Genomic DNA, 27,230 nt, shown 5'->3' on the forward strand with positions numbered 1-27,230 from the left:
CACGATCAACGCATGATCTTTGATGGGTCTTTGTTGAATAATGAATTTGCTTGAAATGATGGTGTGATAGACCAACAAAGATTGTGGGGAATGGATTTGTAGGGCAACGTTCTTCAATTTCTTCATAGATCTCTAATTAATGGGCCTCTTGGAAATTTTGGTATTCTCTCTCATAATCTTTGACAAGTAATGGGTGCTCTAAACTTAATCTGCACATGCGATGTGTTTATGGGTAAACTGCCGACTGAAATTTGGAATAGTTTAAGTTTTTAGAAAACGAGATCTGAGGACAGAAAGAGAGAAGAAAGAGACGGAGGTTTTGGAGAAACAAACATCGTTGGAGAGAAATTTATTACATCCACATGTCACAAGCTCAGTGGAACGTAGTACCAGGTGTCAATTACCAGATAGTACTACTGTACTATTGTATAATTTCTCTGGGAGTGTTGGGAACGGCAAGCACAAGGGTTCATCTTTCGTTTTAGTATGTTGTATCATTGTTAAGGATTCTCAATTTCCCCATCGACTTGACTCAATAATAAAAATAAATTTATTTTTTATTTAATATTAAAGATGAGTTCGTTGAAACTAAGAGCATCCACAATGGGATGGTGTATAAGGAGGTGTATGTTAAATATACACCCTTTGTCGTCGGAATCATCTCCAATGGGAAGATGTAAATGGTTGTAAAAATACACCCTCACCATGGAGATGTAAAATTAGATGCACATTTGTATTTTTTTTCACATCCTTTGCAGGCGGGACCCACAAGAGAAAAAAGGAAAGAGAATGATTGAAATTCAAAATGAAAGACCTAGATTTCATGCAATTTGCATTGTACTTCCAATGGCCCAGATTCCTACATAAATATTTTTATGTTAGTTGTAGGTAAAATCATATGTTCTCCAAATTTAAAATTTTTTAGGTCCATTTATTTGGAAAAATAAAATAAATCTAACACACACAAAATTAATTTTAAAAAGTCAAAACATACAAAAAAAAAAACACACACACACAAAAAAGAATTATCACAAACAAATCGAATATGCATTTTGGATTTACATTGTTTCTCACTAGAGCAAAAAACGTATTTACACCCCGTGAATGTGTAAATGAGATGTAAAAGTGGCTTTACACCTCCGAAAATACACAATCTCACTGTGGATGCTCTAATTGATTAAGTTAAAAATGTGTTTTATAATCTTCTAAATCATTATTTTTCTATATATAAACTCTTTAACCCAAATCCATTTTTTTTTTCATTCAATTTCAGCTGCGCCTTATGAATCATCTGGATGATTGTGTGCTTTTCTTGTTTTCTGTTTCAGTGTGCGTTTCCAGCTGGTGTTTCGTTCTATTCATCAGGCTCTGATTCCAATGACGCCTACAGGATTCTACGGAGCTACCCCATTGTTCTCACTGGTATTTAAGCTCTACGCTCTGCTCTATGCATTCTTCAAGAATGTGTTTCCTTCCTTGTTATTAAACTTGCAGAAGAAAATGTAGAATTTAACCACTTCTTCAAGTTAGTGTTGTCGCTTAAAAGCTTCAGAGTGTATCGGAGGCATTATACGAGTGGTTTCTCCTGATTAGTTGGTTTAAACAAAGCTTTAGATAGAGCTATGTGTTTTCTGTTTAACATTAATATCTTTCCTTTTTGTTTAATGAACATTTCATAGTTAGTTGCTTTCTTGCAGGTGTGCATGTACCCATGCCTTGTTGTCTAGTTGCTTTCTTGCAGGTGTGCATGTACCCATGCCTTGTTGTTTAGTTGCTTTCTTGCAGGTGTGCATGTACCCATGCCTTGTTGTTTGTTCCTATGGGTGTTTTCCTAATTTTGTGCAGAGGGTGATGGGACAAAAATTTATGTTAGTTGCATTGCGTTCCGGGATCCAGTCAGCGAGGATATTGCTGAAGCTTATTGTGTACCTGCAAATTCATTTGCAGATAAGTGTATCTGTCTAGTTTCTCCATCGCCTAGCTTTCGTTTACTTAGGAATACTCTAGAGGAATTATTTTCTTCTGATGTTGATGCACAGCCTCTTTGTTTTCTTCTTTTTTAGTTGAATGCGTCTGCCTTCTGCTTTTGATGGGTCTAGGAAAACATGTTCCCCTTTACTTGTGCTTCATTTAGTTTTGTCATTGTGGTGGCAAATTTTTTACATTCCAACATTTTCAAAAGAACTTATTTTTTGTTCAAAGATGGAATGCATAATGCTTTAGCATTATCTTGTATGCTTCCTGTATTTGACTCTTGTTCTAATTTTTGCATGTTTATTGTGTGGAAGCAAGTCTACATTCTGTTGCTCTTTTTCAGTGGAGTAGACTATATTGATGCGCCTACGCCATAAATGATGGGTCTCCATTCAGGCGTTGATACATCTACTCTGGCCATCGATGGTGTAAGTTGTTCTGCATAAACTGCACTTTCGTCAATATATAGTTATTAATTTACATGTGCTGGTTGAACAATAAATCTCATGACCTTTTATATGTGTTGTTGTTAGGTTCCCAACAGCATAGCTTATAAGTTAATAACAATATGTTGGGAAACCTTTGGATTTCATCCTGACCTGTATTTGGTCAAAGTACCTATCACAGGAATTCGTGGCTGTATATTGTATAATTACTTAGGCTTAAGTTTTCTATTCTTTACAATGTTGCATATCTCTTACAGCTTGCCCTTCTTACCTTCTTTTTGTCTCTATCTTTGTTTTGGTTTCTTTTTCTGTGATTTCTTCTTTCATGTTTTCCACAAGATTGCAAAATCATGATGAAATTTGTAGCATGTAAGAAAGTTAGTGATGTAATATCTGTTTTCTTGCCTTCCCCTTGTGGTTCTAGGTAGTAGTTGTTGACCTTGAGTGTAATCGTATCATGATGACGGAAGATATACCTCCTATCCCAGAGCCAGAATTAGGCGATTTGCGTGGGGAGATGACAAAATTTTTGCATCCCCAATGTTTGTTAGAATTCGCCGTTAGTATATGTATTTTCAGATTAGGAAGAGAAGTATTTTCTGGAGATTTTAGCTAGAGAGCATGAAGAGAAAATGAGGAAGGCACTGTTCTATTGAATTCTTACAATCTGCAGCTTACATAGTGTGTCTGACAGAGAGAGAAATGTGATTCTCTTCTAACAGAATTACAACTGTCACCCTATTAGGTGCTTACACGTGTCATACCAAATCTAAGCTAGAGAATCCACCTAGACTATGATCTAATGGTTCTCATTACATCATTTAAAATAGACAGAACAGAAAATAGAAAATGACTTCTGCTCTAAGAAATCAGGCAGAACAGGATTATAAATCAGCCAGAACAGGATTATAAATCAGCCAGAACAGGATTATATTTCAACAATGTTGTGGGGAGGGATAGATCAGATGAAGGATGGTTTATATAGTTTGCCTGAGCAATATCCTGAAGGTGTCAACAAACCTTGGGGAGAGGATCATGACCTTCAACCTAGGTGATAGTCGGGTGCCAAACAAAATAATTATGAAGTATTAGCGAACTAAATGCAGGGGTTCCAGTTTTGTTGTAAAAGACTGAAGGGGCAATTTTGCCTTGATTTATTTTAAATTTTGTGACCAACTTTGCAGATTATAAGCTTTTCATTATACTTCAACAAACATCAGTGTAGTCATTGTTATTCTCTTCTTTTCTTTTTCTTAAAGTTTAAAGTTTAATGTTGGAGAGGTCTTGAAGCTATGTCTTCCCTCTGAGCTAATGGCTTGTTAGTTGTTTCTTAAGCCCGAATATTTGGAGTGTGTTAAGTATTCACACATATTCTGTGCATTTGGTTTCATGTGCAGGTTAGTGTTCTTAAAGTTCTTTGCATCACTTTTAAGTGGCTACCGAAACTTCATAGTATGAAACTTTTTATCTAATTTGATGTGTGAATTGGTCTATTCATTTGTCTTTGTAGTTTCCTTTAAATTGTATTTGGTGGAATTGTGTTTTTTTTTCTTTTCCGAAGGAAGTTTCTGCTGCTCATGTCTTCAACACTGAAGCATTCTTGACGATGCGGTCTCGGTTGATTGGCCAACCACCAGAACCCATGGTATTTATGTTCATTGCACCCATCTTTATCTTCGAGATATCGACTCACATTTAGTAATTATTGGTAGATATAATTCCTAGTCATAATTGTAGTAATTGGTATGACTAATGTAGTTATGATCGTGATTGTAATTGTTGAGACTTTACATATTGCAGAGTTTCTAGCAAACCAGTCAAACGTGTGTTTTTGTGTTGTTGTTGGTTTATTTCAGCAACGTTTTTTCTTTAGTATCCTTTTACTGTTCATTTCATGAAATATCTTGTCCGAGGCTCTTCGTGTTAGACTTATTTATTTGTTGGTATTCACAGTTAACACACTTCCTGGATTCCCATGGTTCCATGGATTATCTGGAAAGAGGATTAGGTTTTGACGAAACACTAATAACCTACTGGACAAGTTACAAGATGCAATTAGAAGAGGCCAGAATCCTATTTCAATTCTTACCCCAAATATTGGCAGTCCTTACAATGATTCTCTTAAGGTTCTTGAGGCTGATATTCAACATGCCAATAATCTGTGAGTGTAACCCCCTTCCTTTTTTTTCCTTTCTAATCTGCTTTTTTCTGTTTATATTGTGTTTTGAAACTGGGTTTGAGAAACGTGAAATAAAGTTATAGGCTTCTAACTTTGTACTCTGATATTCAGCATGCCATATTCTGCATTTAATATTTTGAGGCTGAATCCTACTCTGCAATATCCAGAAGGGTCAAAATAATGCATGGGTTTCTATTTCTTTATTAATTTTGGTTTTGGTTTTGATGGATTGTTTCTGCAAAAAATAATTGGGGAAGAAAAAGAGAAAAAGAATATGGTTGTTTTGCATTTCAGTATTTTTTTGGTTCTGAAACTAATAACTATTTGCGTATGGACATAATCTGCATACAACGCGTTTTGTTCTCGCTGTCATTGTTATGCTAAATGAATTCCAAAATTTGTTGTCATGTTGACCCCAATTCACAAGCTTTGATCTTTATGTGGATAATGAGCATGCTAGGAAGTTTGCAAGTCTTCTGTACATAATCTTGGATATATACTACTGGATTCCCCCTGTTATTTTATCATTACATTCTCTGCTGGCTATAGTTGAACTAATGTTGGGGGTTTGCTGAATATTTGCAATTTTAAAAATGGCCTGAGGTTCAGTCCATAGTTTTAAGAGCACGCCGTCTGGTTCCTTGCTTACCTTGTTTTATGAATTTGTTGCTGACCCTTCGAATGTTTTGCTGAGTTAATAGACCTTTTTTTTGGTTGATGAAGTTAAGTGACTTTTGATGTTACTTGAATAAATATATGTTTGCAGGGCAGTTTCCATCCCCAGACGCAAGAGTGATACGGTTCTTCAAATGAAATTGGTTTACGATCACTTGGCACCCATTTTCCTGTTTTTGCTTCAATGGATTGATTGCTCCTCTTCATGTTTACTTTCAAGTTACTTAAATATTTTCCACATAATTGTATATATGGTTGGTTTCTGCTTGCCGGTTCATTTGTTTCTAGAGCAAATTAGTAGTTTAATGTTTGTCCCCTCGTAAGAATGAAATCCAAGTGCTTGAGTGTTTCTGCGTTTGCTTTCATATTTCTTCCCAACCTAAAACTGCAGATGTTATATTACCATCCCTTCAGTGTCTCCATGGTGATTCGTTGGAGATGAGGAAGCTCTAGAGATGGCTGTTAGGAAGAGATATGAGGATCAGATAAAGCTTTCAGATGTAGACTTGGAGAGAGAAAATGAGTGTGGCATCTGCTTGGAGCCTCATACCAAAATGGTTTTGCCAAACTGTTGTCATGTCATGTGCATTAATTGCTACCGCGATTGGTATGAATAACCTAGTTCTTCCTTAATCCCCAAAATAGTTGTTCTTCCATTTTTCTGCTTTAGTCTCATCCAGTATCACCGGGGAAGTATTTGCATCTTTATTGTTATAGGAAGACAGGATCGGAATCTTGCCCATTCTGCCTTGGAAGTATAAAGAGAGTGAATTCAGGGGACTTGTGGGTTCTGACCTGCGGCAGTAACGTACATGCTTTGTGTAAGAGATAAAATTATATATATATATATATATATATATATCAGAAGAGTCACTTCTTTTATCATGCAATTTTGATTTTGTGATGGAAATGTTATCAGGCCATGCGACTCACATGTTGCATTTAGTGAGGAGTTCGTTTGCAGAGAGATAACAATTTTTCTTTTTTAACCTTTGTTGGATGATTAAAACCCATGGCACCAACAGTGCATCATTTCCTTTGTTGAATCTAATTCATTGGCTTTCAATGAGAAATAATTGGCGATTTCGTAGGTTCAATTCCTCCCAAACAACAAATATTTAGAAACAAGTACGATTTGATGAATAGTTCAACATGTAAATTTTTTAGAAGATGTTCTAAATTATGGAAGCCTGAGAAGTGTTCTCAAGCAGTAGTAACTAACACCGATTATACCATCCGATTTGTTTTTCTTTTGCTTCATAACTACAATCTACTCGGTTGAGATCACAAGCAACATAGCAAAGTACTAAAACATTAAGGTGATCCAAAGGCAAGCAGTTCATACGTGACGCAGTTTCATGTCCAACAAGTAACTGAAGGGAGGGTGAGTGGCCTTGCCATTGAGGAACATATCAGTAAGCACCTTGTACATGGCTTCAGTGAGATGAACTCCATCCCAGTTTATGTACTGGAAGGACTTCAACAGGCAATAGCAGACGGCGTGCCACACACGGCAAACAACTCAAAGTTGTAGGGCCACCTGTCCCACGGCAGGCCTTGAAGCTCTCCTTGAAACCATACTGGTTTGGATTCTTCATGACTGAAATAGGCATTCCAGTAATCAGCATAGGTGATGACAGCATGTGGAAACTGTGTCCTGAGTTGTTGCAACTTGGCTTGGAGGACAAGGTTATGGCCATAGGTTTGGTTGTTTGCACTCTTCACACATCCTATACCGTCTGTCATCTTCGGGAGCTAAGGTCATGGCCAATGGCAAGCACCCTGACATTGGCAAACCTTGGACAACAACATACTTTGCACCCTTCTTTAACAATGCCCTCAAATTTGGTCGGGTCTGAGATTATAACTGCACATACGGATGCAGGAGCATCAGGTGAATTTGATTTGCTGTTTATTTAAGATTGAAAATTAGGTCCAGAGAAGAAGATATTACAGATACTAAACTTGAGATGGTGTTAATTTTTTCCTCATTTTCTATGGATTTTAGGATCAGGTGCCAAGTACATATATGATAGGTTTCCCTCCCTCAAAAATTAGCCAGAAGAGCAAGAAGAAAAGAGGGGGCAGATCCCTGCTACAGCAAGTGGATTATCCTCTAGATAAATGTAATATACATGGCAATGTGTTACAGATGAAAATGAAATCTTGTTCATGTTTGTAATTTTTAATCAGTCTGTCCTGGAAACTACTGGAGACAAGGACTTCTATTGAGTTACTCCTTGTAATGGGGAGGGGCCAAATCAGCGTTCAAGTGAAGACCTTTAGCTTTGGCGACCAATTCCTTCTTCGACTTGGTATCTATGTTCGCAGCTACTGCAATCTGTCCTTCCCAATTTGTTCCGCGAACCAGCTCCCGCCACGAAAAGCAATTCTCCGTACTCCTCCACGAATATGCTGTCCATTTCTAACAGCTTCTTCTTGCGCAAGCTGATCTCTCCTGCCACCTTCTCACTGGCTTTTCCTTTCAGTTTTGGAAGTCTTTTCACTGCCTTCATCTGCTTCACCAGAGTCTCATGTGATATGGGTGCCATCTGTATCCAAAGGCATCTTAAAGTTAGCACTTGAGATTGCAGAATTATGGGATTCAAGTGTATGCAAGTGTGTGTGTGTGTGTGTGTGTGTGTGTATATATATAGAGGAAAGCCAAAAAGACCAGAAAATCACAAGACTATAGAGACTTATATTCAGTGTAATTGATTTGAGAGAGAGACAAAAACAGAGAGGCGCAGAGAGAGAGACACACACGCACACATTTATCTTGTTTCTATTATGTGAATGATGTGAGCCCATCAAAGTTTAAATTATGTCTTGTTTCTACTTAATGATTGAGGCAGAAACCTCCTTATTCATGACACCAATGGCTGAGGAGACAAAAAGGCAACTAAATATACTTTTTTGGACCTTATTTATTCCTACGCAACTTATATTTACACTCTAGATTTCTGCGCTCCAAATCAATATCTTATTATCTTAAATCACACACGAAAGAAATACATGTGGTACAACAATCCATGAGTGTGAAAGCCCGATCTTGATCATACTTGGTTGGTAATATAAGAAACAGATTTCAAATAGTTCTGATGGAAAAAATAAAAAGAAAGACAGAAGGCACTGAAAAATCAGAGGCACTATAGTATATATTGTACTACTGAGTGATATCATGAATGGGGTCATTCAAAAATAAAGCAGTAGCATGGTAGGCTAGTGAAATACCAAGTTTATGAGGGTCTACAACTAGGGATCCAATATGGAGTCACTTCTATGTGCCTTATTAGAAGCGCATTTATCGTCATTCAAAGGGAGCAGTACCAAAACTTTCATGACTTTAAAATGGCAAACCCTTGGCAAAAGAATGTGCCGTCTTTGCTCTCTATGAAAGACCTTGAAGCAAGATATGATCAAGATGGTAGTTAGACTCCCTTCTTTATTTCCCCTTCTCTTTTGTACCCTTGATTTAATTTTATGTTTTTGAGAGAGAGAGAGAGAGAGAGAGAGAATTGTGGTAGGTGGGTTATTTTGAGGCGTTGGAAGATATAGGTGTGAAATGTAGAGTGTGAAGAAGAGGAAGAAAAAAAATATGGCAAATAATAAGGATCAAAAGAAGCAGACACCACTACCTACCAAAAGGAATTTCATCTGGGCAAAACATTTTATCTGAAATCAAACAACTATATACATCTTTTTTTTAAACTAAAATTAAGGTGCAAAGAACTCAGATCTGTTAAATGAAACAGAAAAGGAACGAATGCTGAACAAAAAGCATATTTAAACGACAATAATAAGTAACGAGAGATGAAACTTACTTGGGTCCTGCTTGCTCCGAGAGAGTGGAAGATCTGAACCAAATTGTGGTAGGTGGGTTATTTTGAGGCGTTGGAAGATATAGGTGTGAAATGTAGAGAGTGAAGAAGAGGCAGAAAAATAATATGGCTAAAAATAAGGATCAAAAGAAGCAGACACCACTATCTACCAAAAGGAATTTCATCTGGGCAAAACATTTTATCTGAAAACAAACAACTATATACATCTTTTTTTTAAACTAAAATTAAGGTGCAAAGAACTCAGATCTGTTAAATGAAACAGAAAAGGAACGATTGCTGAACAAAAAGCATATTTAAACGACGATAATAAGTAAGGAGAGATGGAACTTACTTGGGTCCTGCTTGCTCTGAGAGAGTGGAAGATCTGAACCAAATGTAATTTTACAAGAAAGAAAAGTTGACAGCAGAAGAATGAGAGTTGAAGTTAAGGAGAATGGGGCGGTACTGAACTGCAGAGGATTTATAGGCCAAAACCCATTTTGAAATTTGTTTGGTTTGGGCTAATCTCGTTTATATAGCCCAAGCTTTCCAACCACATGGGTATGGCTCACTAGGTTCGGCAAGAGGGGTTTGCTTCTATAGAGAAATGTCGGTTTCTATAATGTGTTATTGAGCTCACAGCTTATGGTAAATTTAACTTTATTAGTCGAAAATTTATCAAGTTTCAGTTTTTTTCTTATCTAAATTTTTTTGAAGTGTCAACTTCGTATCCGAATTTTGATTTTACTACAATCTCATAGTCATACTAACATGACAAAATGCATGATTGTTCACTTATCGAAACCAAACTCTGCATAAAGCTTCAATTTCGTTGTGTTTTCAAATCACTCTTTGGAATTGTTGGGCTAAATTGGTTAGCCGTTTAATCAAATTTGGTCTGCAGCCCCAAATTTGATTTCTAGGGATTGAAGTTTTAGTTTCTAAATTTGGCAATTTTTTATTCCTGCGATTAGTTTCTAACTTGTTCTCTAAGTTTTCCAGATTTTAGTAAGATTTTTAAGTTTTCCAGATTTCAGTAGGATTTATAAGTTTCCTATTTTATTAGGTTACAATTTCTGTTTTAGCAAGGGATTTTTTTTTATCCTATTGTCTCTAGGTTTTACTTCGATATAAATACCCCTCTCATGTAATTCATTATGAATTTGAGCTGTTGAGATATAAAGAAAAGTTTATTTTCCAGAGATTGGAGACTACTTGGTGTGAAGCCAAACCCCTAGAGTGATTCCAGACCTATCCCGTTTGTTCTATTTCTGTTTTCCATTGTTTTCACTTCCATTAAAACGACCTAAATACTCAATTCACCCATATCCTACATCACATGTTATAGGCTAGCCATCATCCTTTTAATTTTAAGCTAGTAAGCAGGTTTATTACTATTATTCGCAATACTAACATATGAACTGTAAATCACAATATGAGACGTATACCAAAATGACTCACTAAAAAAGATAATTTATGCACACACATCAACAACAAAATAGGGTAAATAGACAGTTTTTACTCAATTATTCAAAAATAACAGAACACAAGTGCTCAATCCAATTTCTGAAAAAGTTAACTCATAAAAATAAAACATGATATGACGATTTGGTTTGATTCGGTTTGGACGAAAGTTATAAAGGAAACCAAATCGAACCAAATCAAACCGATTTAAGACGGTTTGGTTCGGTTGGTTTGGGCCTAAGCCCAATTCTCTTTCTTTTTGCATTTTTTCAACACTGTTTGCCCAATTTTAATCAACAAATTCACAACTTACTTCATACATAAATCGTTTTTTAGAGGACAAAACCATCCTAAAGCGCAAAATGTCATAAAACTTCATATTTCACTAACTAATATAGCTCAATTCAAAATTTCATATATTCATATATATTAATTAACTAATTAGAGTATTACACATGTAAAATATAATATAAATAAATAAATATACACATAAATTGTCTGGTTTAGTTTAAGCCGGTTTACAAAAGTTCAAAACCAAACCAAACCAAACCACGGTCCGATTTGGTTTTTAAACCGTTTAAATTTTTCTTGATCAAAACTAAACTAAACCGGTAATTATGGTTTGGTTCGGCCGGACTGATGCCCACCCTTAGTTTATACTATTCCAATTTCTGAAATAGTTAAAAGCTGTATCTTGAGGTCCGTGCCACAGTTTTCATGTTTTTTGAAATCTAGCAGAAAAAGTTGGAGACTTAAAACGACCAAACAGATTTATAGATCAATTTAGATAAAATCTAGATACATCATCAGAATTTTATATATATATAAATCCTAATAAAAACTTAAAACTAGAATAGAAAAAGAAGAAATTCTCACCCATACTTGAATCCAAGTGGTTCGAGGCCCTGCTGATACAGAAAAAAATCTTCCTCATCCTCGTAAGACCGTTAGCTGATGGCCTCCCCAGATCAATGCAAGAGCCACCTCCAGCGAACAAATCTATGTAATTCAAAGGCATCCTCCTCCATCAGATGGAGACACAAATCCCCAGTAACGAAACACCCTCCAGCGAATCGAAAGGCAACCTCCATCAGAACATAACACCGATCTGACCAACGAAACCTAAATAAGGAAAAAACAAGGAGGGCATCTGGAAAAGGCATGAATAAACAAAGAAAGCCAATACAAATAGGGTGCTGGTGCTTGGTTTGGTCTGGAGAGATGAGACGATATTAAGAGGGTGCTGGGTTTGGTTGGAGAGATAATTAAGAACAGAACACCGATCTGACGAACAAAACCTGAATAATTCATAAAAAAGAAAACACAGGGAGCGCATCTGGAGAAGACGTGAAGAATACAGACAAGGGACAAAGAGGGTGCGGATGCTTGGTTTGGTTGGGAGAGATAATTAAGAACAGAACACCGATCTGACGAACAAAACCTGAATAATTCATACAAAAGAAAACACAGGGAGCGCATCTGGAGAAGACGTGAAGAATACAGACAAGGGACAAAGAGGGTTGCGGATGCTTGGTTTGGTTGGGAGAGATAATTAAGAACAGAACACCGATCTGACGAACAAAACCTGAATAATTCATACAAAAGAAAACACAGGGAGGGCATCTGGAAAAGACGTGAAGAATACAGACAAGGGACAAAGAGGGTACTCAGAGAAGAGAGAGAGAGAGAGAGAGAAGAGGGTGAGGGTGCGGGTGCTCGGAGAAAAGAGAGAGAGAGAGGGTGCGGGTGCTTGGTTTGGTTGGAGGAGAGAGACTTCAAAGGGCATACCAGAAAGTTAACCTTCATCGACATGAAAAATGCGTTTGAAACCGTCCCTACTTGACTTTCTTTTTTTCCTTTAATCTAGGCTAGTTTGTTTTGAATGATAAGGTTTCGGTGCAAGTCGGCAGGATAAATGCCAAGAAGCCTTGTTAATTTGCGATACCAAATGGCAAATAATTATTAAATACATTAAATACACACTAAACAAGGCTATCTAACCCTAATCCAGCCCTTACCAACAAAACAAAACATAAACAAAAACACAAGCTTACAATGCAGTGTGCGGCCCATTCTTCGTTCATCTTTCTCTTTCTCACTTTCTCACTTGGTCTTTTTTTATTTTTGGACAGGCTTTCTCACTTGAGGAATGCTATTCACAAAACAATCGCGCAAAAGCTATTGTCCCATTACTTGCTAGACACGTGGCTCGGTTCCCTCTCTCTTTCTTCTCTACGTCAGTCTCTCTCTCTCTCTCTTATTTTTCTTCTTCTTGTCTCAGTCTGTCTCCATCTCTATTTTCATTCCCCATCGCTCCTGCTTCTTCTCCTCATCCAAAGCGCCCATTGACATACCACAAAACCAGCACCGACCCATATCACAAATAAGTCACAGACTTCAAACACCCAAAGACACGATAATTCAAGTCACGAAATTAACCAAAACCAAAGGTGCCCACTTTATGAACAAGAGCACAGGATAGAGGGGTCACAAAAAATTAAAGGCAAATATTTCCCCAAAACCAATAATGAATCAACAAGAAAACTAAAAACTAAAGCTACCCGGATGACCAATAATTCCCAACATACCCAGATGAACAAGGTATACCATTCTTATTTCTTTGAACAAGGGTATACCATTGTCTCTGATTCTCTAAAGTTGGTGCCCATCTCTAACCCTCTAATAAAATAAAGGCTTACCCATAATTTTTTTTATTTATTATTTATTATTTTTTAAAAAACCCACGTGCTGTCCTTTCAAAGCGTAGACTGGTTGGTTGGCCCTTATTAATCACTGTGTTTGGTCACAAGTCACTTTGCACGTGTACCCTTTTGATCTTCTCGATAAAAACTTTAATTTTGTTACTTTTTTTAATAATTGAAAAGAAAAAGGAGAGAGAGAGTAAGCTGACCACGCCATGATGCTGAGTTTTTCTGACAATCGATAGGAAGGGGGAGGGGAGGGGGAATATTTTGGGGTGGGTTTTACAAGATGCAACTGGTGGGGTTCGAACCCGTCGGCCTCAACATCTTTTTTTTTTTTTTTTTTTTTTAAATGAAAAATAAAGAAAGCCTCAACATCTTAGGCAAACCCTCATTGACATATATGGGATTTAGAATTTAGAGCTTGTAACAAAAATAGAAAAACATGACTGTAAACCAGTAAGCAATTTTCTGTTCTTGTCAATACTTGTCATATATGTGGTCAACATTGGAAGAAGATGACGAGGTAAACCGGTGAATAATATTTTTCACTTTTTTACAGGAGTTGTTGTCTTCTCATTATTGCCATATTATTATTATTAGAGCAATAGATTTTTTATTTTATTATTTTCTTCAAAAATGTCAGAAACATAGATTTATTTCCATTAATGTTTGGGCGAGTTTAAGTAGTTTTCAAAACTTTGTCCTTTGTGCTACTCGCTTGTCAATCCTGACTTGTCCTTTGAAAAACATGGACCAGCTGGTGCGTTTCTTTGTCATTGTGCTATTTAATATTTAACCTATTGTCCTCACTTGGTGGTTGGTTTGAAAGCAATTTTTTTAATTCCCTTACCTTACATTAGGCTATGAGTGTAAGTTGGATAGGAAATTACGATTTTGGTAAATTTAAACCAATTTCGACATCCTAAAATTTCAAATTTTGAAAATTCTAAAGAAAAAAAATATAAAGTAGTGGAATTGGAATGTATTACAAGGTTCCAATTTCGAAATATATTCTTAGTTCAAGCTTAGACTACACATAAGTTAGTATTAACACCATAAAAGTAAAATAATATATAATTTTTATATATTAAAAAATAATAACACAATATATAATAATTAAAGAAATAAAGAATGAGTTTCATAATGTTTTTTAGAAGACATATTCTCCCTTTTATTTATGATATAAATAAGAATTCGGTTGTCTACTTTATTCAAAAAATTAATAGTATTTTTTTATAAATAGGATAAACGCAAGCACAAGGGTTCACAACCTTTCATTTTAATATGTTGTATCATTTTCAAGATGGGAATTCTCAATTTCCCCATCGACTTGACTCAATAATAAAAATACATTTATTTTTTATTTAATATTAAAGACAAGTTCGTTGACACTAATTGATTAAGTTTTAAATGTGTTTTATAATCTTCTACATTATTATCACTACATAAACTTTTTAACCCAATTAAATTAATAAAATCCCTTTTCATATTTTTAGGTAGTTATATGATGAATGTGCCAATTTTGAGTGATCTATTTTAGATCCTATGGTTTGATTGGAAGATTTATCAAAATACAATATATATCAAAGATATAATATACATTAATTTTAAAATTTTATAAAGTATTTTTTGAAGTACGGTACAATTTCAATAGAAATAGAAAATTTTGTTATATAATTGATACACTCGTACTAATACCTAACTTAACCAGGTTGCTAAATCTTAATATAAATTATCTATGCAACGAAAATCCTTAAGAATTAATACAAAACTAACTATGTAAATATTTACAAAATTCCCTTAAGTGTATCGCTGAAATTGTGTTATATAATAATTATTTTTTTTTCTTCAACAATAAAATTATTTTTTATATACTTTAGATTAATAAAATAAATACAAATTTATAAATAAACTCAATCCTGAACATGTATTTATAAAAAAATCCAAGCACTATTTAAACATAGAAACACACCCAAAATCAACCTCAAAGTCAACTTTTTGGGTGTGTTTATAAATGGGTTTTGAGTGTGTGTAATGATGGGTTTTGGGTGTGTTTATAAAATGTTTTGGGTGTTGGGTTTTTTTATAATTTCAACCTCCATTTTGGGTGTTTTAGTGAAACTCCCTAAAATAAATGAATCAATAAAAAATACAAACCAGATAGAACATTGTTTTTAGTTAAATTTATGGATTGAAGTCAAAATTATCTAGTTACAACTATAATAAATATTATTAATGAAAACGTTAAAGCATTAACAAATTTATTTATTTTTTCACAATTTACTCTGTTTGTTTTAATGAAGATAGGGCTGCTCTCCCGTCTTTGCAAGGAGAGCCTTTTAAGGCCTAGTTTGGGATTGCTGTTACTTTTAAAAAAGTTGTTTCTCTGTGCTTTAAAAATAATTAGTAAAGTAAAGCACTCCATGTTTGGTAAACACTATTTTAAGTCTTTGTTAGTACAAAAGCAGTGTTAAAACCGTTTGGTAAATTTTAATATAAAATTATTGTTACTGTGAATAATGACTAAAATAGACATGATGTTAAAAGTGTTATGCACTAATTATGTGGTGATAGTGGTAGTGATGGAGTGGAGTTGGTGGTGGAGATGAAGGCGGAGTTTGTGGTTGTGGTGGTGGGGATGGCAGTTGTAGGGTTTTACTAGGGTTTCTTCACGATCCCTAGAGTTTTCCGTCTGGTTTTTCTCGTTTTCTCTACTATTCGTCTCTGATTTGGTCACTAGTTCTTCTCCTGGTACTTGGCTAGGTCCCTGAGTTGCGTGAGTATGGCTAGGGTTTTCATGGGGTTCCTTGTGCCCTTGGTGATGCTTTGATTTTTCTTATTTTCTAATATTGGGTTGATACGAACACAGGTTTATGTGGTGCGCTTAGGGCTTTTGGCTATTGGTGTCAATATGGCTCTTGAGAGATTGAGTGCTCATTTGAGCGGCAATTGGATTTGACTGATTGAGAAAAAGTTGGGGTAGTGATTGGTAGTTCTGCACTCTGTGACCATTTTGTTGGCTTTCTATATAGTCTAGTGGCTAAAGTCCTCTCGAATCAGGAGGTTCATCGAGACACTTTACTAGTTTATGGAGGGGCTCTGATGATGTTTCAATTAAAGAGATTGCGACTAATCATTCTTGGGTACGCTTTGTCTGTGAACAGGATCACAAATGGGTTCTTGAAATGGCGTCTTGGACGTATCAACGTTTTTTTTTATGCCACTAGATGATGTGCCTAGTGATGGATGTATACGTATAATAACCTTAACGCAAGGCACCTTTTGGGTCCAAGTGCATGGGGTTTCGAGTTTTTGTATGACTGTTGTTGTTGCTAAAGCCATTAGGTCGCCAGTTGGTGAGGTATTATGAGAGGATAATAGAGATGGGGATGACTCCGTTGGAAGTTTTATTCATATACAATGTGCGGCTACCTTTGATGAGAAGGACTTTAATTACCTTACCGGAGGTTGGCGAGAAAATGATAGAGTTTCGTTATGAATATTTACCTGAGTACTGTTTTGCCTGTAGTCACATTTGTCATGCTACAAAAGAAAGTGTGAAGAAATATGAGGATTCACATGGCATATTTAATTATGATGTTTATACCCAATTTACATATGCCTTTGCACGACTTGAAGGAGAAATATACATATGGGGCAAACTAATTGGGTCATTAGTGAGACATCTCTCTTCTCAGCAGGTTGTTTCATCACACAGTGATAAAAAGAATATAGGAGATGGGTCTTGGAGGCGAGTTTTAGAATAGACGAAGTGTCACGGCGGGTTGGTCACGATACCTTAGATGATGGAGATGAAAGACTACTTTCTGCAACGTTGGGAATACTTGTTGAACAACTGTTATCTAAAGAGTAATAAGCCAACATTCGAGATGAGGGTGAGATGCTTCCAATGGACGTGCATATGCAGGATGATCCATCTACTTTTTTGGTGGTCTCGCAACCTGGAGTGGTGGTTAGTAATTCTTTGGCCTTGGATCTAAATGAGACTTGTCATGCTGAGGGTGGACAAGATCTTTTTGGGGGTAGGGGTGGGCATCGAGGCTGAAAAACCAGAACACCGTGCCGCATCAGATGGAAATTTTTTTTTATATAAAAAAACCCATATTGGTGCCGGTTTCACACCTTGCAAAACCGGACAACACTAATTGTGTATTTTTTTATATATTTTTTTAAAATTATATAAGTCCAATACTAAATTTATAATCTCATAACTAATATTTCCACAAACCCAACTTCAAAGCACCTCCCTTTCCTAGGCCCAGTCATCTCTATTTGGATGAAATTGAGTCATTTGTGGATTTTTAAAACTTAAATCCATTAAAACAAAAACAAAAAGACCTGCACCATCCCCTCTCTCTGCCAGCGCTTCCCCCTTCTCCACAGACCCACTTTTTGCCTCTTTCCCTCCCTCTACTTCCTCCCATCTTTTTCTCTCTCTCCCTCTCCTTGTGCTCTCTCTCTCTTTTAATTGTACAAAGCCAAAAAAAGCTATGGCTTTTACTGCTCATGTCCAATCACAAGCAGAATAAAAAAAAAACCCCAACAGGCTCCAATTCCTCAACTAATTATAGCCCTAACCCCAGAAAAACCCAAAGAGGCCAAAACAAATTATCCCATATAGTCTTTTGCATTACAACCTCAGTCAATATGTGGGGCCATAGGAAAAACTACATCAAGTTATGGTAGATCAGCTTGTAAAAATCAAGGAAGAGAAGGGAGAAAGAGAAAGAGAAAGAGATGGGAGGAAGATGAGTGAGAAAGAGGCAAATTGTGGTTCTACGAGGATAAGAGGCACTGGCAGAGGGAGAATAAAGATGGTTCAGGTCTTCTTGTTTGTTTTTTTGGATTTTAAGTTTTAAAATATAATATATTTTATTTAAAGCCATGTGGTTGTATATTTATTGGATGTGTGTGGCTCCACACATGTGTCATGTCAATCATTTAATAGAATATTTGATGGAAGCTAACAGTATGGACCATTTTGATGTGTGGATGATAATCTTAAGGACCATTAGGCATTCTCCAACCCATGAGGGGCTAAACCCAAATTTCCCCCCTCCAAAAAGTGAATATTTGGGTTTTGTCCGGACTTAAATTGTTTTTTTCTCCCAACCCTACGAACTCAAATTTTAGGTCCGCAACTTTATTAAATTGTTTAAGAATGGTTTAAGTCTATTTTTTTTTTATGGATAACTTTTCTTCATTTAATCTTTTTAAATAACATCATAATTTAATTTTTTGAACAATTTGACCTAAAAAAATTGAAATTCCATAAATTTAATTTTATTCCAAAAGTCAACACACAACATAAAAAAAAAAATTGACCTATTTTAATTTTACCGTTAAAATAGCTTAGATTTAATCTAGATCGTTAATTTAAAGTTACTATTAGAATTTATTTATATTAAAAAAAAACATATTCTTTGAATCCCAACGGCTCTTTGAGCTGGAAACACAGTGCGTGTGGGCCCCAGCAATACTATTTGATATATATATATATATATATATAAAAGTAAACAGCCCAAGCTCAACGACTCATTGTTGTAGTGCTGACACGTGGCTTTAGCCACAGCTCCAACCCATCAAAAATATCACCAGACGGGTCCCACCAATTTTCAAAATCACATGGGCTTTGCCACCTCAAATGGGGTCCAGTGAATAGTATTGTGTCCAGGCAATACTATGACCCATATTTGGATCCAAATTTGGGTTTTCCCAAATTTTGGGTCCTTCCTTTTCTTGGGTTGGGAGAGGTTTTAGGGGATATTTTGGTTTTGAGTCCAAGGGTTGGAGATGACCTTAGTGTCACAAAAGAAGTTAGGGACGAAAGGTGATAATTTCGCAAACCTAAGGGACATTTGTGATACAAAGCTTTTTTTAATTCCTTTACCTTACATTACCTATGAGTGCAAGTTGGATTGGAAATTACGATTTTGGTAAAATCAAATCAATTCCGACATCCTAAAATTTAGAATTTTGAAATTTCTGAAGCAAAAAAAAAAAAGGTATTGGAATTGGAATGTATTTCAAGATTCCGATTCCGAAATATATTCTTGGTTCAAGCTTAGACTACACGTAAGTTGACATTAACACCATAATAGTAAAATAATTTATAATTTTTATATATTAAAAAAATAATACAATATATAATAATTAAATAATTAGTTTCATAATGTTTTCATTTAGAAGACATCTTTTTCCTTTCATTTATGATATAAATAAGAATTCAGTTGTCTATTTTATTCAAAAAATTAATAGTTTTTTTTTTTTTTGGAAAAAAGGATAAACGCAGCACAAGGTTTCACAACCTTTCGTTTTAGTATGTTGTATCATTTTCAAGATGGGAATTCTCAATTTCCCCATCGACTTGACTCAATAATAAAAATACATTTATTTTTAATTTAATATTCAAGAGAGTTCGTTGAAACTAATTGATTAAGTTTCAAGTGTGTTTTATAATCTTCTAAATTATTATCACTACATAAACTTTTTAACCCAATTAAAGTAATAAAATCCCTTTTCACATTTTAAGGTAGTTATATGACAAATGTGCCATTTTTGAGTGATCTATTTTAGATCCTATGGTTTGATTGGAAGATTGATCAAAATACAATATATGTCAAAGATATCATATATATTAATTTAAAAAAATTATAAAGTATTTTTTGAAGTACGGTACAATTTCAATAGAAATAGAAAATTTTGTTATATAATTGATACACACGTACTAATACCTAACTTAACCGGGTTACTAAATCTTAATATAAATTCTCTATGCAACGAAAATCATTAAGAATTAATACAAAACTATGTAAATATTCACAAAAATCCCTTAAGTGTATCACTGAAATTGTGTTATATAATTTTTTTTCCTTCAACAATAAAATTCTTTTTATTTTATTTTAGATTAATAAAATAATAGAATCAATAAAAAATACAAACGAGATTGAACATTGTTTTTAGTTATATTTATGGATTGAAAACAAAATTATCAAGTTAAATTGTAATAAATATTATTAACAAAAACGTTTAAAGCCCTAACAATTTTTTTTTTCTTTCACAATTTACTCTATTTGTTTTAATGAAGATAGGGTTGCTATCCCGTCTTCACAAGGAAAGCCTTTTAAGTCACCTAGGATTTTACTAGGGTTTCTTCACAATCCGTAGGATTTTCCGTCTGGTTTTTCTTGTTTTCTCTACCATTCTTATCTGATGTGGTCACTAGTTCTTCTCCTAGTATTTGGTTCGGTCCCTGAGTTGCGTGAGTGTGGCTAGGGTTTTTATAGGGTTCCTTGTGCCCTCGGTTCTCTCCTTTGATTTTTCTTATTTTCTAATATTGGGTTGATACGAACACAGGTTTGTATAGTGCACTTGGGGCTTTTGGTTATTGGTGTTGATATGGCTTTTGAGGAGATTGAGCACTCATTTGAGCGCCAATTGGATTTGACTGATTGAGAAAAAGTTGGGGTAGTGATTGGTAGTTCTGCACTATTTGACCATTTTCTAGGCTTTTTGTATAGTATGGTGGTTAAAGTCTTCTCAAGTCAAGAGGTTCATTGAGACATTTTACTAGTTTATGGAGGGGCTTTGATGAGGTTTCGATTAAGGAGATTGTGACTAATCATTTTTGGGTACGCATTTTCTATGAACGGGATCAAAAACGGGTTCTTGAAATGGCGCCTTGGATTTACTGCCTTTTTTTACATTTTATTTTATTTTTAATGCTACTAGATGATGTGGTTGGTGATGGATGTATACCTATAACAACCTTAACCCAAGGCATCTTTTGGGTCCAGGTGCATGGGGTTCCGGGTTTTTGTATGACTGTTGATGTTGCCAAAGCCATTGGGTCGCTGGTTGGTGATGTATTATGAGTGGATAATAAAGACGGGGATAACTCCATTGAAAGTTTTATTCAAATACAATGTGCGGCTGCCTTTGATGAGGAGGGCTCTGTTACCCTCAGGGAGGTAGGTGAGAAGATGATAGAGTTTCATTATGAATATATACCTAACTACTGTTTTGCCTGCGGTCGCATTGGTCATGCTACAAAAGAAAGTATGAAGAAATATGAGGATTCACATGGCAAACTTAATTTTGATGTCTATACCCAATTTACATATGCCTTTGCATGGCTTGAAGGATAAATAAACATATGGGGCAAACTAATTGGGTTATTGGCCTGATGTCTCTCTTCTCGGCAGGTTGTTTTATCACATAGTGATAAAAAGAATAGAGGAGATGGGTCTTGGAGGTGAGACAGGGTCAAGGCTCGTACGAGTTCTAGTACCCAATCTTGGTGATCTTCCTTCCATGACACGGATGCGGTTTCCTCTCCATGCAAGAGTGGACAAAAGTGAGAGGTTGCGACAATTCGTATAGGGGCGAGGCACAGTGCAAGTTTTAGAATGGATGAAGTGTCGAGGCGGGTTGGTCACGATACCTTAGATGATGGAGATGAAACACTATGTTCTGCAGTGTTGGGAATACTTGCTGAGCAACTGTGATTTGAAGAGTAATATGCGAGTATCCGAGATGAGGTTAAGATGCTTCCAATGGACATGCATATGCAGGATGATCTATCTACTTTTTTGGTGGTTCCGCAACTTGGAGTGGTGGTTAGTAATTCTTTGGCCCTGGATCTAAATGAGACTTGTCATGATAAGAGTGGACAAGATCTCTTTGGGGGTAGTGGTGGGCATCGAGACCGGAAAACAGGAACATCGAGCCGCACTAGATGGATAAAATTAAAAGAAAAACCCATGTTGACTAAAAAGTCAACAAATCGGCATCGAATCAAACCGGATAGGTTCAAACGTGTTTTGGTGCCGGTTTCACACCTTACAAAACCAGACCAAACTAGTTGTAATTTAAAAAAAAAAAAAAAAAAATTAATCCCAAAAATAGCTAGGCTCAATCATCTATCTTTGCATGAAATTGAATCATTTGGGAATTTTTAGGCCCAAAAAATAAAATTTTAGTTGGAATTTGTAAATTTTTTTTTTGGAAAAATATATGAAAAAAACATCATATATAAAAAAAAGAGGACCAAATCGCACCTATTGAATAGTCCAGTGTGAGGTGAAAACTAGACCAAACCGGATTGCGCCCCACCCCTAGTTAAGGGATTGTGAAAGGATTCTTAACTCATTAATGATGACCAAATAGGACAATTACCAAATGAGGATATTGCCCTTAATTCAAATCCTTTTAATTTATGCCAATAATTGAACAAATTACAGGAAAGGTAATGGGATGAAGACGAGGGAGAGCACGGCGTGTGGGGAACGGCAAGCGGAAGGGTTCATCTTTCGTTTTAGTATGTTATATCATTTTCAAGATGAAGATTCTTAGTTTGCCCATCAACTTGACTCAATAATAAAAATAAAATTATTTTTTTTATATAATATTAAAGACGAGTTCGTTGAAACTAATTGATTAATCTTAAAATGTGTTTTATAATCTTCTAAATAATTATTTTTCTAAATTATTATGACTATATAAACTCTTTAACCCAATCAAATTAATAAAATTAATTTTTACATTTTTAGGTAATTATTTGATGAATGTGCCAATTTTGAGTGATCTATTTTAGATCATCTGAAGTGAAATTTAGTTATATAATTGGTACACCCATACTAATACCTAACTTAATCAGGTTGCTAAATCTTATCATAAATTCTCGACGCAACGAAAAATCTTAAGAATTAATACAAAATTAACTATGCAAAAATTTACAAAAATCCCTTGAGTGTCGCTTAAATTGTGTTATACAAATATTATAATTTTTTTTTCTTTAAAGATAAATTTCATTTTTCATTTTAGATTAATAATACTAGCCCCTTGGCGAGCATGTGCCAATTGGTTTATTTTTATTTATTTTTTATTTTTAGAATTAAGAAAAGAATGAGTAGAAGTAGGACATATTATCTGATTTTGTTGTTAATTTTAATTTTTTTAAATACAAAAAATGTGAATTTACCATATTATCCTCATTTAATTAATAATTTCAACTTTTAATGTTTGAATGAACCTGTGACATTTTATAGCATTTTGAATGTTTCAACATTCTCTACTTTATATATATATAGATAAACTAGCCTCTCAAAGACGTGCTTCCGCGCATATGAGAGGCTTTTTCTTTTGATTTTAATTTTTTTAAGGGCTAAAAGTCACTTTTGGTCCCTATAATTTGGCACTTCAACTATTTTGATCCTGTAGTTTCAATTCTGTCAATTTTGACCCATGTAGTTTCATATTTGTAGCAATTCAAGGACAAGTTAGTATTCCTGTCGATTTCTTTGACAATGTAAAGGGCAATTTCATCAAAATCATTGAGCATAAAAACTCATATGAAACTCCCATAATTTCATCTTAGGGCTTGAAGTTGGTCATTTGGATTTAGGGTTCTTCAAAAATTAGAATTAGTTGTTGAATTTCGAGCCCTAATATGAAATGGGGAGAATTTCAAACAAGATTTTACGCTAGAGGGTTTTGGGTTGACGAAATTGTTCTTTGCATTGTAAAGGAATTGATAAGAATACTAACATGTCATTGAATTGCTAAAAATACGAAACTATAAGGGCAAAATTGTGAATTGAAACTACATGGTCAAAAGTGGTTGAAGTGCTAAATTACAAGGACCAAAAGTAAGTTTTGGCATTTTTAAAAATATGAAAAAGTGTGGATCTAGTATTATCCAGATTTAATTAATAATTTCAATTTTAATGTTTGCATTAACAAGTGCATTTTCTAGTATTTTGAATATTTCACCATTATCATCTTTTTACTTTATACATACTAGCTTCTCAAGACGCGCCTGCATGCGAGGGTTTTTTTAATTTTTTAATTTTAAAAATTTAAATTTATTTTAAATTAAAAAGACAATGAGAAGTTGTGTTCATAAAAATTGAATCCATTATCTGATTTTTCTTTTAATTTTAATTTTTTAAATATGAAAAAGTATTAATTTACCATATTATCCTCATTTAATTAATAATTTCAATTCCTAATTTGCATTAACAAATGACATGTTTTAGTATTTTGAATGTTTTATCATTCTCTACCTTTTACTCTATATATATGGATATAGAAGAATCATTCAAAAATACAAACGAGACAAAAATTATATATTGTTTTAATTATCTAGTTACAACTGTTTTGTTTTAGGAAACAAACCCTCAAATTACATGTCGTTCTGGTACACTGATCGAGTGGGAGAGGATCAGAACAGAACAGCCCTGTGTTCAGCTTCCTCTCGTGTGAGAGAGCTTCAGAGGCTGAATTGAATCTCAAGTCGTCCTTCATTTACTATCCCCTGAACCAGATCTCAACCTCCAACTCTCTCTCTCAAATTCATCTGTCTGTATGTACATTCTACCTGCCGTCTCTTCTGGACCAGTACCCTCGTCCTCCTCAGCTCCCAACCGTAAGCACCGATCTTCGCTGCTTTCTATTTCTGCTTCTCTTCTTTTCTTCTGTTTGATATCCCAAATCCATTTTTTTTTTCATTCAATTTCAGCTGCGCCTTAAGAATCATCTGGATGATTGTGTGCTTTTCTTGTTTTCTGTTTCAGTGCGCGTTTCCAGCTGGTGTTTTGTTCTACTCATCAGGCTATGATTCCAATGACGCCTACACGATTCCACGGAGCTACCCCATTGTTCTCACTGGTATTTAAGCTCTACGCTCTGCTCTATGCATTCTTCAAGAATGTGTTTCCTTCCTTGTTATTAAACTTGCAGAAGAAAATGTAGAATTTAACCGCTTCTTCAAGTTAGTGTTGTCGCTTAAAAGCTTCAGAGTGTATCGGAGGCATTATACGAGTGGTTTCTCCTGATTAGTTGGTTTAAAGAAAGCTTTAGATAGAGCTATGTGTTTTCTGTTTAACATTAATATGTTTCCTTTTTGTTTAATGATCATTTCATAGTTAGTAGCTTTCTTGCAAGTGTGCATGTACCCATGTCTTGTTGTTTGTTCCTATGGGTGTTTTCCTAATTTGTGCAGAGGGTGATGGGACAAAAATTTATGTTAGTTGCATTGCGTTCCGGGATCCAGTCAGCGAGGATATTGCTGAAGCTTATTGTGTACCTGCAAATTGATTTGCAGATAAGTGTATCTGTCTAGTTTCTCCATCGCCTAGCTTTCGTTTACTTAGGAATAATCTAGACGAATTATTTTCTTCTGATGTTGATGCATAGCCTCGTTGTTTTCTTCTTCTTTAGTTGAATGCGTCTGCCTTCTGCTTTTGATGGGTCTACGAAAATATGTTCCCCTTTACCTGTGCTTCATTTAGTGTTTGTCATTATGGTGGCAAATTTTTTACATTCCAACATTTTCAAAAGAACTTATTTTTTGTTCAAAGATGGAATAAATAATGCTTTAGCATTATCTTGTATGCTTCCTGTATTTGACTCTTGTCTAATTTGTGCATGTTTATTGTGCGGAAGCAAGTCTACATTCTGTTACTCTTTTTCAGTGGAGTAGACTATATTGATGCGCGTACGCCATAAATGATTGGTCTCAATTCAGGCGTTGATACATCTACTCTGGCCATCGATGGTGTAAGTTGTTCTGCATAAACTGCACTTTTGTCAATTTATAGTTATTAATTTACATGTGCTGGTTGAACAATATATGTCATGGTCTTTTATATGTGTTATATGGTTGTTAGGTTCCCAACAGCATAGCTTATAAGTTAATAACAATATGTTGGGAAACCTTTGGATTTCATCCTGACCCTTCATTCTACCTGTATTTGTTCAAAGTACCTATCACAGGAATTCATGGCTGTATATTGTATAATTACTTAGGCTTAGGTTTTCTATTCTTTACAATGTTGCATATCTCTTCCAGCTCGCCCTTCTTACCTTCTTTTCGTCTCTATCTTTGTTTTGGTTTCTTTTTCTGTGATTTCTTCTTTCATGTTTTCCACAAGATTGCAAAATCATGATGAAATTTTGTAGCATGTAAGAAAGTTAGTGATGTAATATCTGTTTTCTTGCCTTCCCCTTGTGGTTCTAGGTAGTTGTTGTTGACCTTGAGTGTAATTTTATCACAACGATGGAAGATATACCTCCTATCCCAGAGCCAGAATTAGGCGATTTGCATGGGGAGATGACAAAATTATTGCATCCCAATGTTGTGGGGTGGGATAGATCAAATGAAGGATGGTTTATATAGTTCTCCTGAGCAATATCCTAAAGGTGTCAACAAACCTTGGGGAGAGGATCATGACCTTCAACCTAGGTGATAGTCGGGTGCCAAGCAAAATAATTATGAAGTATTAGCGAAATAAATTTAGGGGTTCCACTTTTGTTGTAAAAGACTGAAAGGGCAATTTTGCCTTGATTTATTTTAAATTTTGTGACCAACTTTGCCGATTATAAGCTTTTCATTATACTTCAACAAACATCAGTGTAGTCATTGTTATTCACTTCTTTTATTTTTCTTAAAGTTTAAACTTTAATGTTGGGGAGGTCTTGAAGCTATGCCTTTCCTCTGAGCTAATGGCTTGTTAGTTGTTTCTGAAGCCCGAATATTTGGAGAGTGTTAAGTAATCACACATATTCTTTGCATTTGATTTCATGTGCAGGTTAGTGTTCTTAAAGTTCTTTGCATCACTTTTATGTCAAGAGAAGAAGATATTACAGATATTAAGCTTGATATGGTGTTAATTGTTTCCTCGTTTTTTATGGATTTTAGGATCAGGTGCCAAATACACATATGATAGGTCTCCCTCACACATTAGGACAGAAGAGCAAGAAGAAAAGAGGAGGCAGATCCTTGCTGCAGCAAGTGGATTATCCTCCAGGAATATATACATGACAATTTGTTGCAGATGAAAATGAAATCTTGTTCATGTGAGATGTAATCTTTGCAAAGTAATGTTTGTTTTCCGTTGTTACATCAGGTTGGCCAACTATGCTTCTCTGGTGACTACACGGC

The 27,230-nt window shown here is 35.1% G+C and overlaps 1 protein-coding gene and 2 long non-coding RNA genes across 11 annotated transcripts in view; 2 read left to right on the forward strand and 1 right to left on the reverse strand.

The window, feature by feature from the left end:
* The first annotated feature begins 1,407 nt into the window (after positions 1–1,407).
* Positions 1,408–27,230, forward strand: part of LOC103337297 (uncharacterized) — a 28,368-nt gene continuing 2,545 nt past the window's right edge. Inside the window, exons 1-5 of one of the 9 annotated variants that reach the window (XR_016128588.1) lie at positions 24,434–24,713; positions 24,862–24,955; positions 25,290–25,846; positions 26,740–26,877; positions 26,988–27,195. This is a non-coding gene — a long non-coding RNA (uncharacterized LOC103337297). Of the gene's footprint in view, positions 1,423–1,697; positions 2,403–24,433; positions 24,714–24,861; positions 24,956–25,289; positions 25,847–26,739; positions 26,878–26,987; positions 27,196–27,230 lie in introns of those variants that run through there. The other 8 variants (XR_016128587.1, XR_016128590.1, XR_016128592.1 and 5 more) reach the window with 8 other exon arrangements.
* LOC103337327 (E3 ubiquitin-protein ligase AIRP2-like) lies at positions 3,362–6,314 on the forward strand. Its single transcript, XM_089041181.1, has 6 exons — positions 3,362–3,471; positions 3,818–3,872; positions 3,982–4,065; positions 4,436–4,581; positions 5,366–5,594; positions 5,706–6,314. The coding sequence occupies exons 1-6, from the start codon at positions 3,362–3,364 to the stop codon at positions 5,889–5,891; spliced, it is 810 nt and encodes a 269-aa protein (XP_088897307.1). The 3' UTR covers positions 5,892–6,314.
* LOC103337299 (uncharacterized) lies at positions 7,343–11,429 on the reverse strand. The gene is made up of 2 exons (XR_016128595.1): positions 9,099–11,429; positions 7,343–7,826 (listed from the first exon to the last, which is right to left on the reverse strand). It is a non-coding gene; the product is annotated as an uncharacterized LOC103337299 (long non-coding RNA).

The sequence above is a fragment of the Prunus mume genome, linkage group LG7, assembly GCF_029339155.1.
Source record: "Prunus mume cultivar Tortuosa linkage group LG7, ASM2933915v1, whole genome shotgun sequence".
In the NCBI taxonomy this organism is placed as follows: domain Eukaryota; kingdom Viridiplantae; phylum Streptophyta; class Magnoliopsida; order Rosales; family Rosaceae; genus Prunus; species Prunus mume.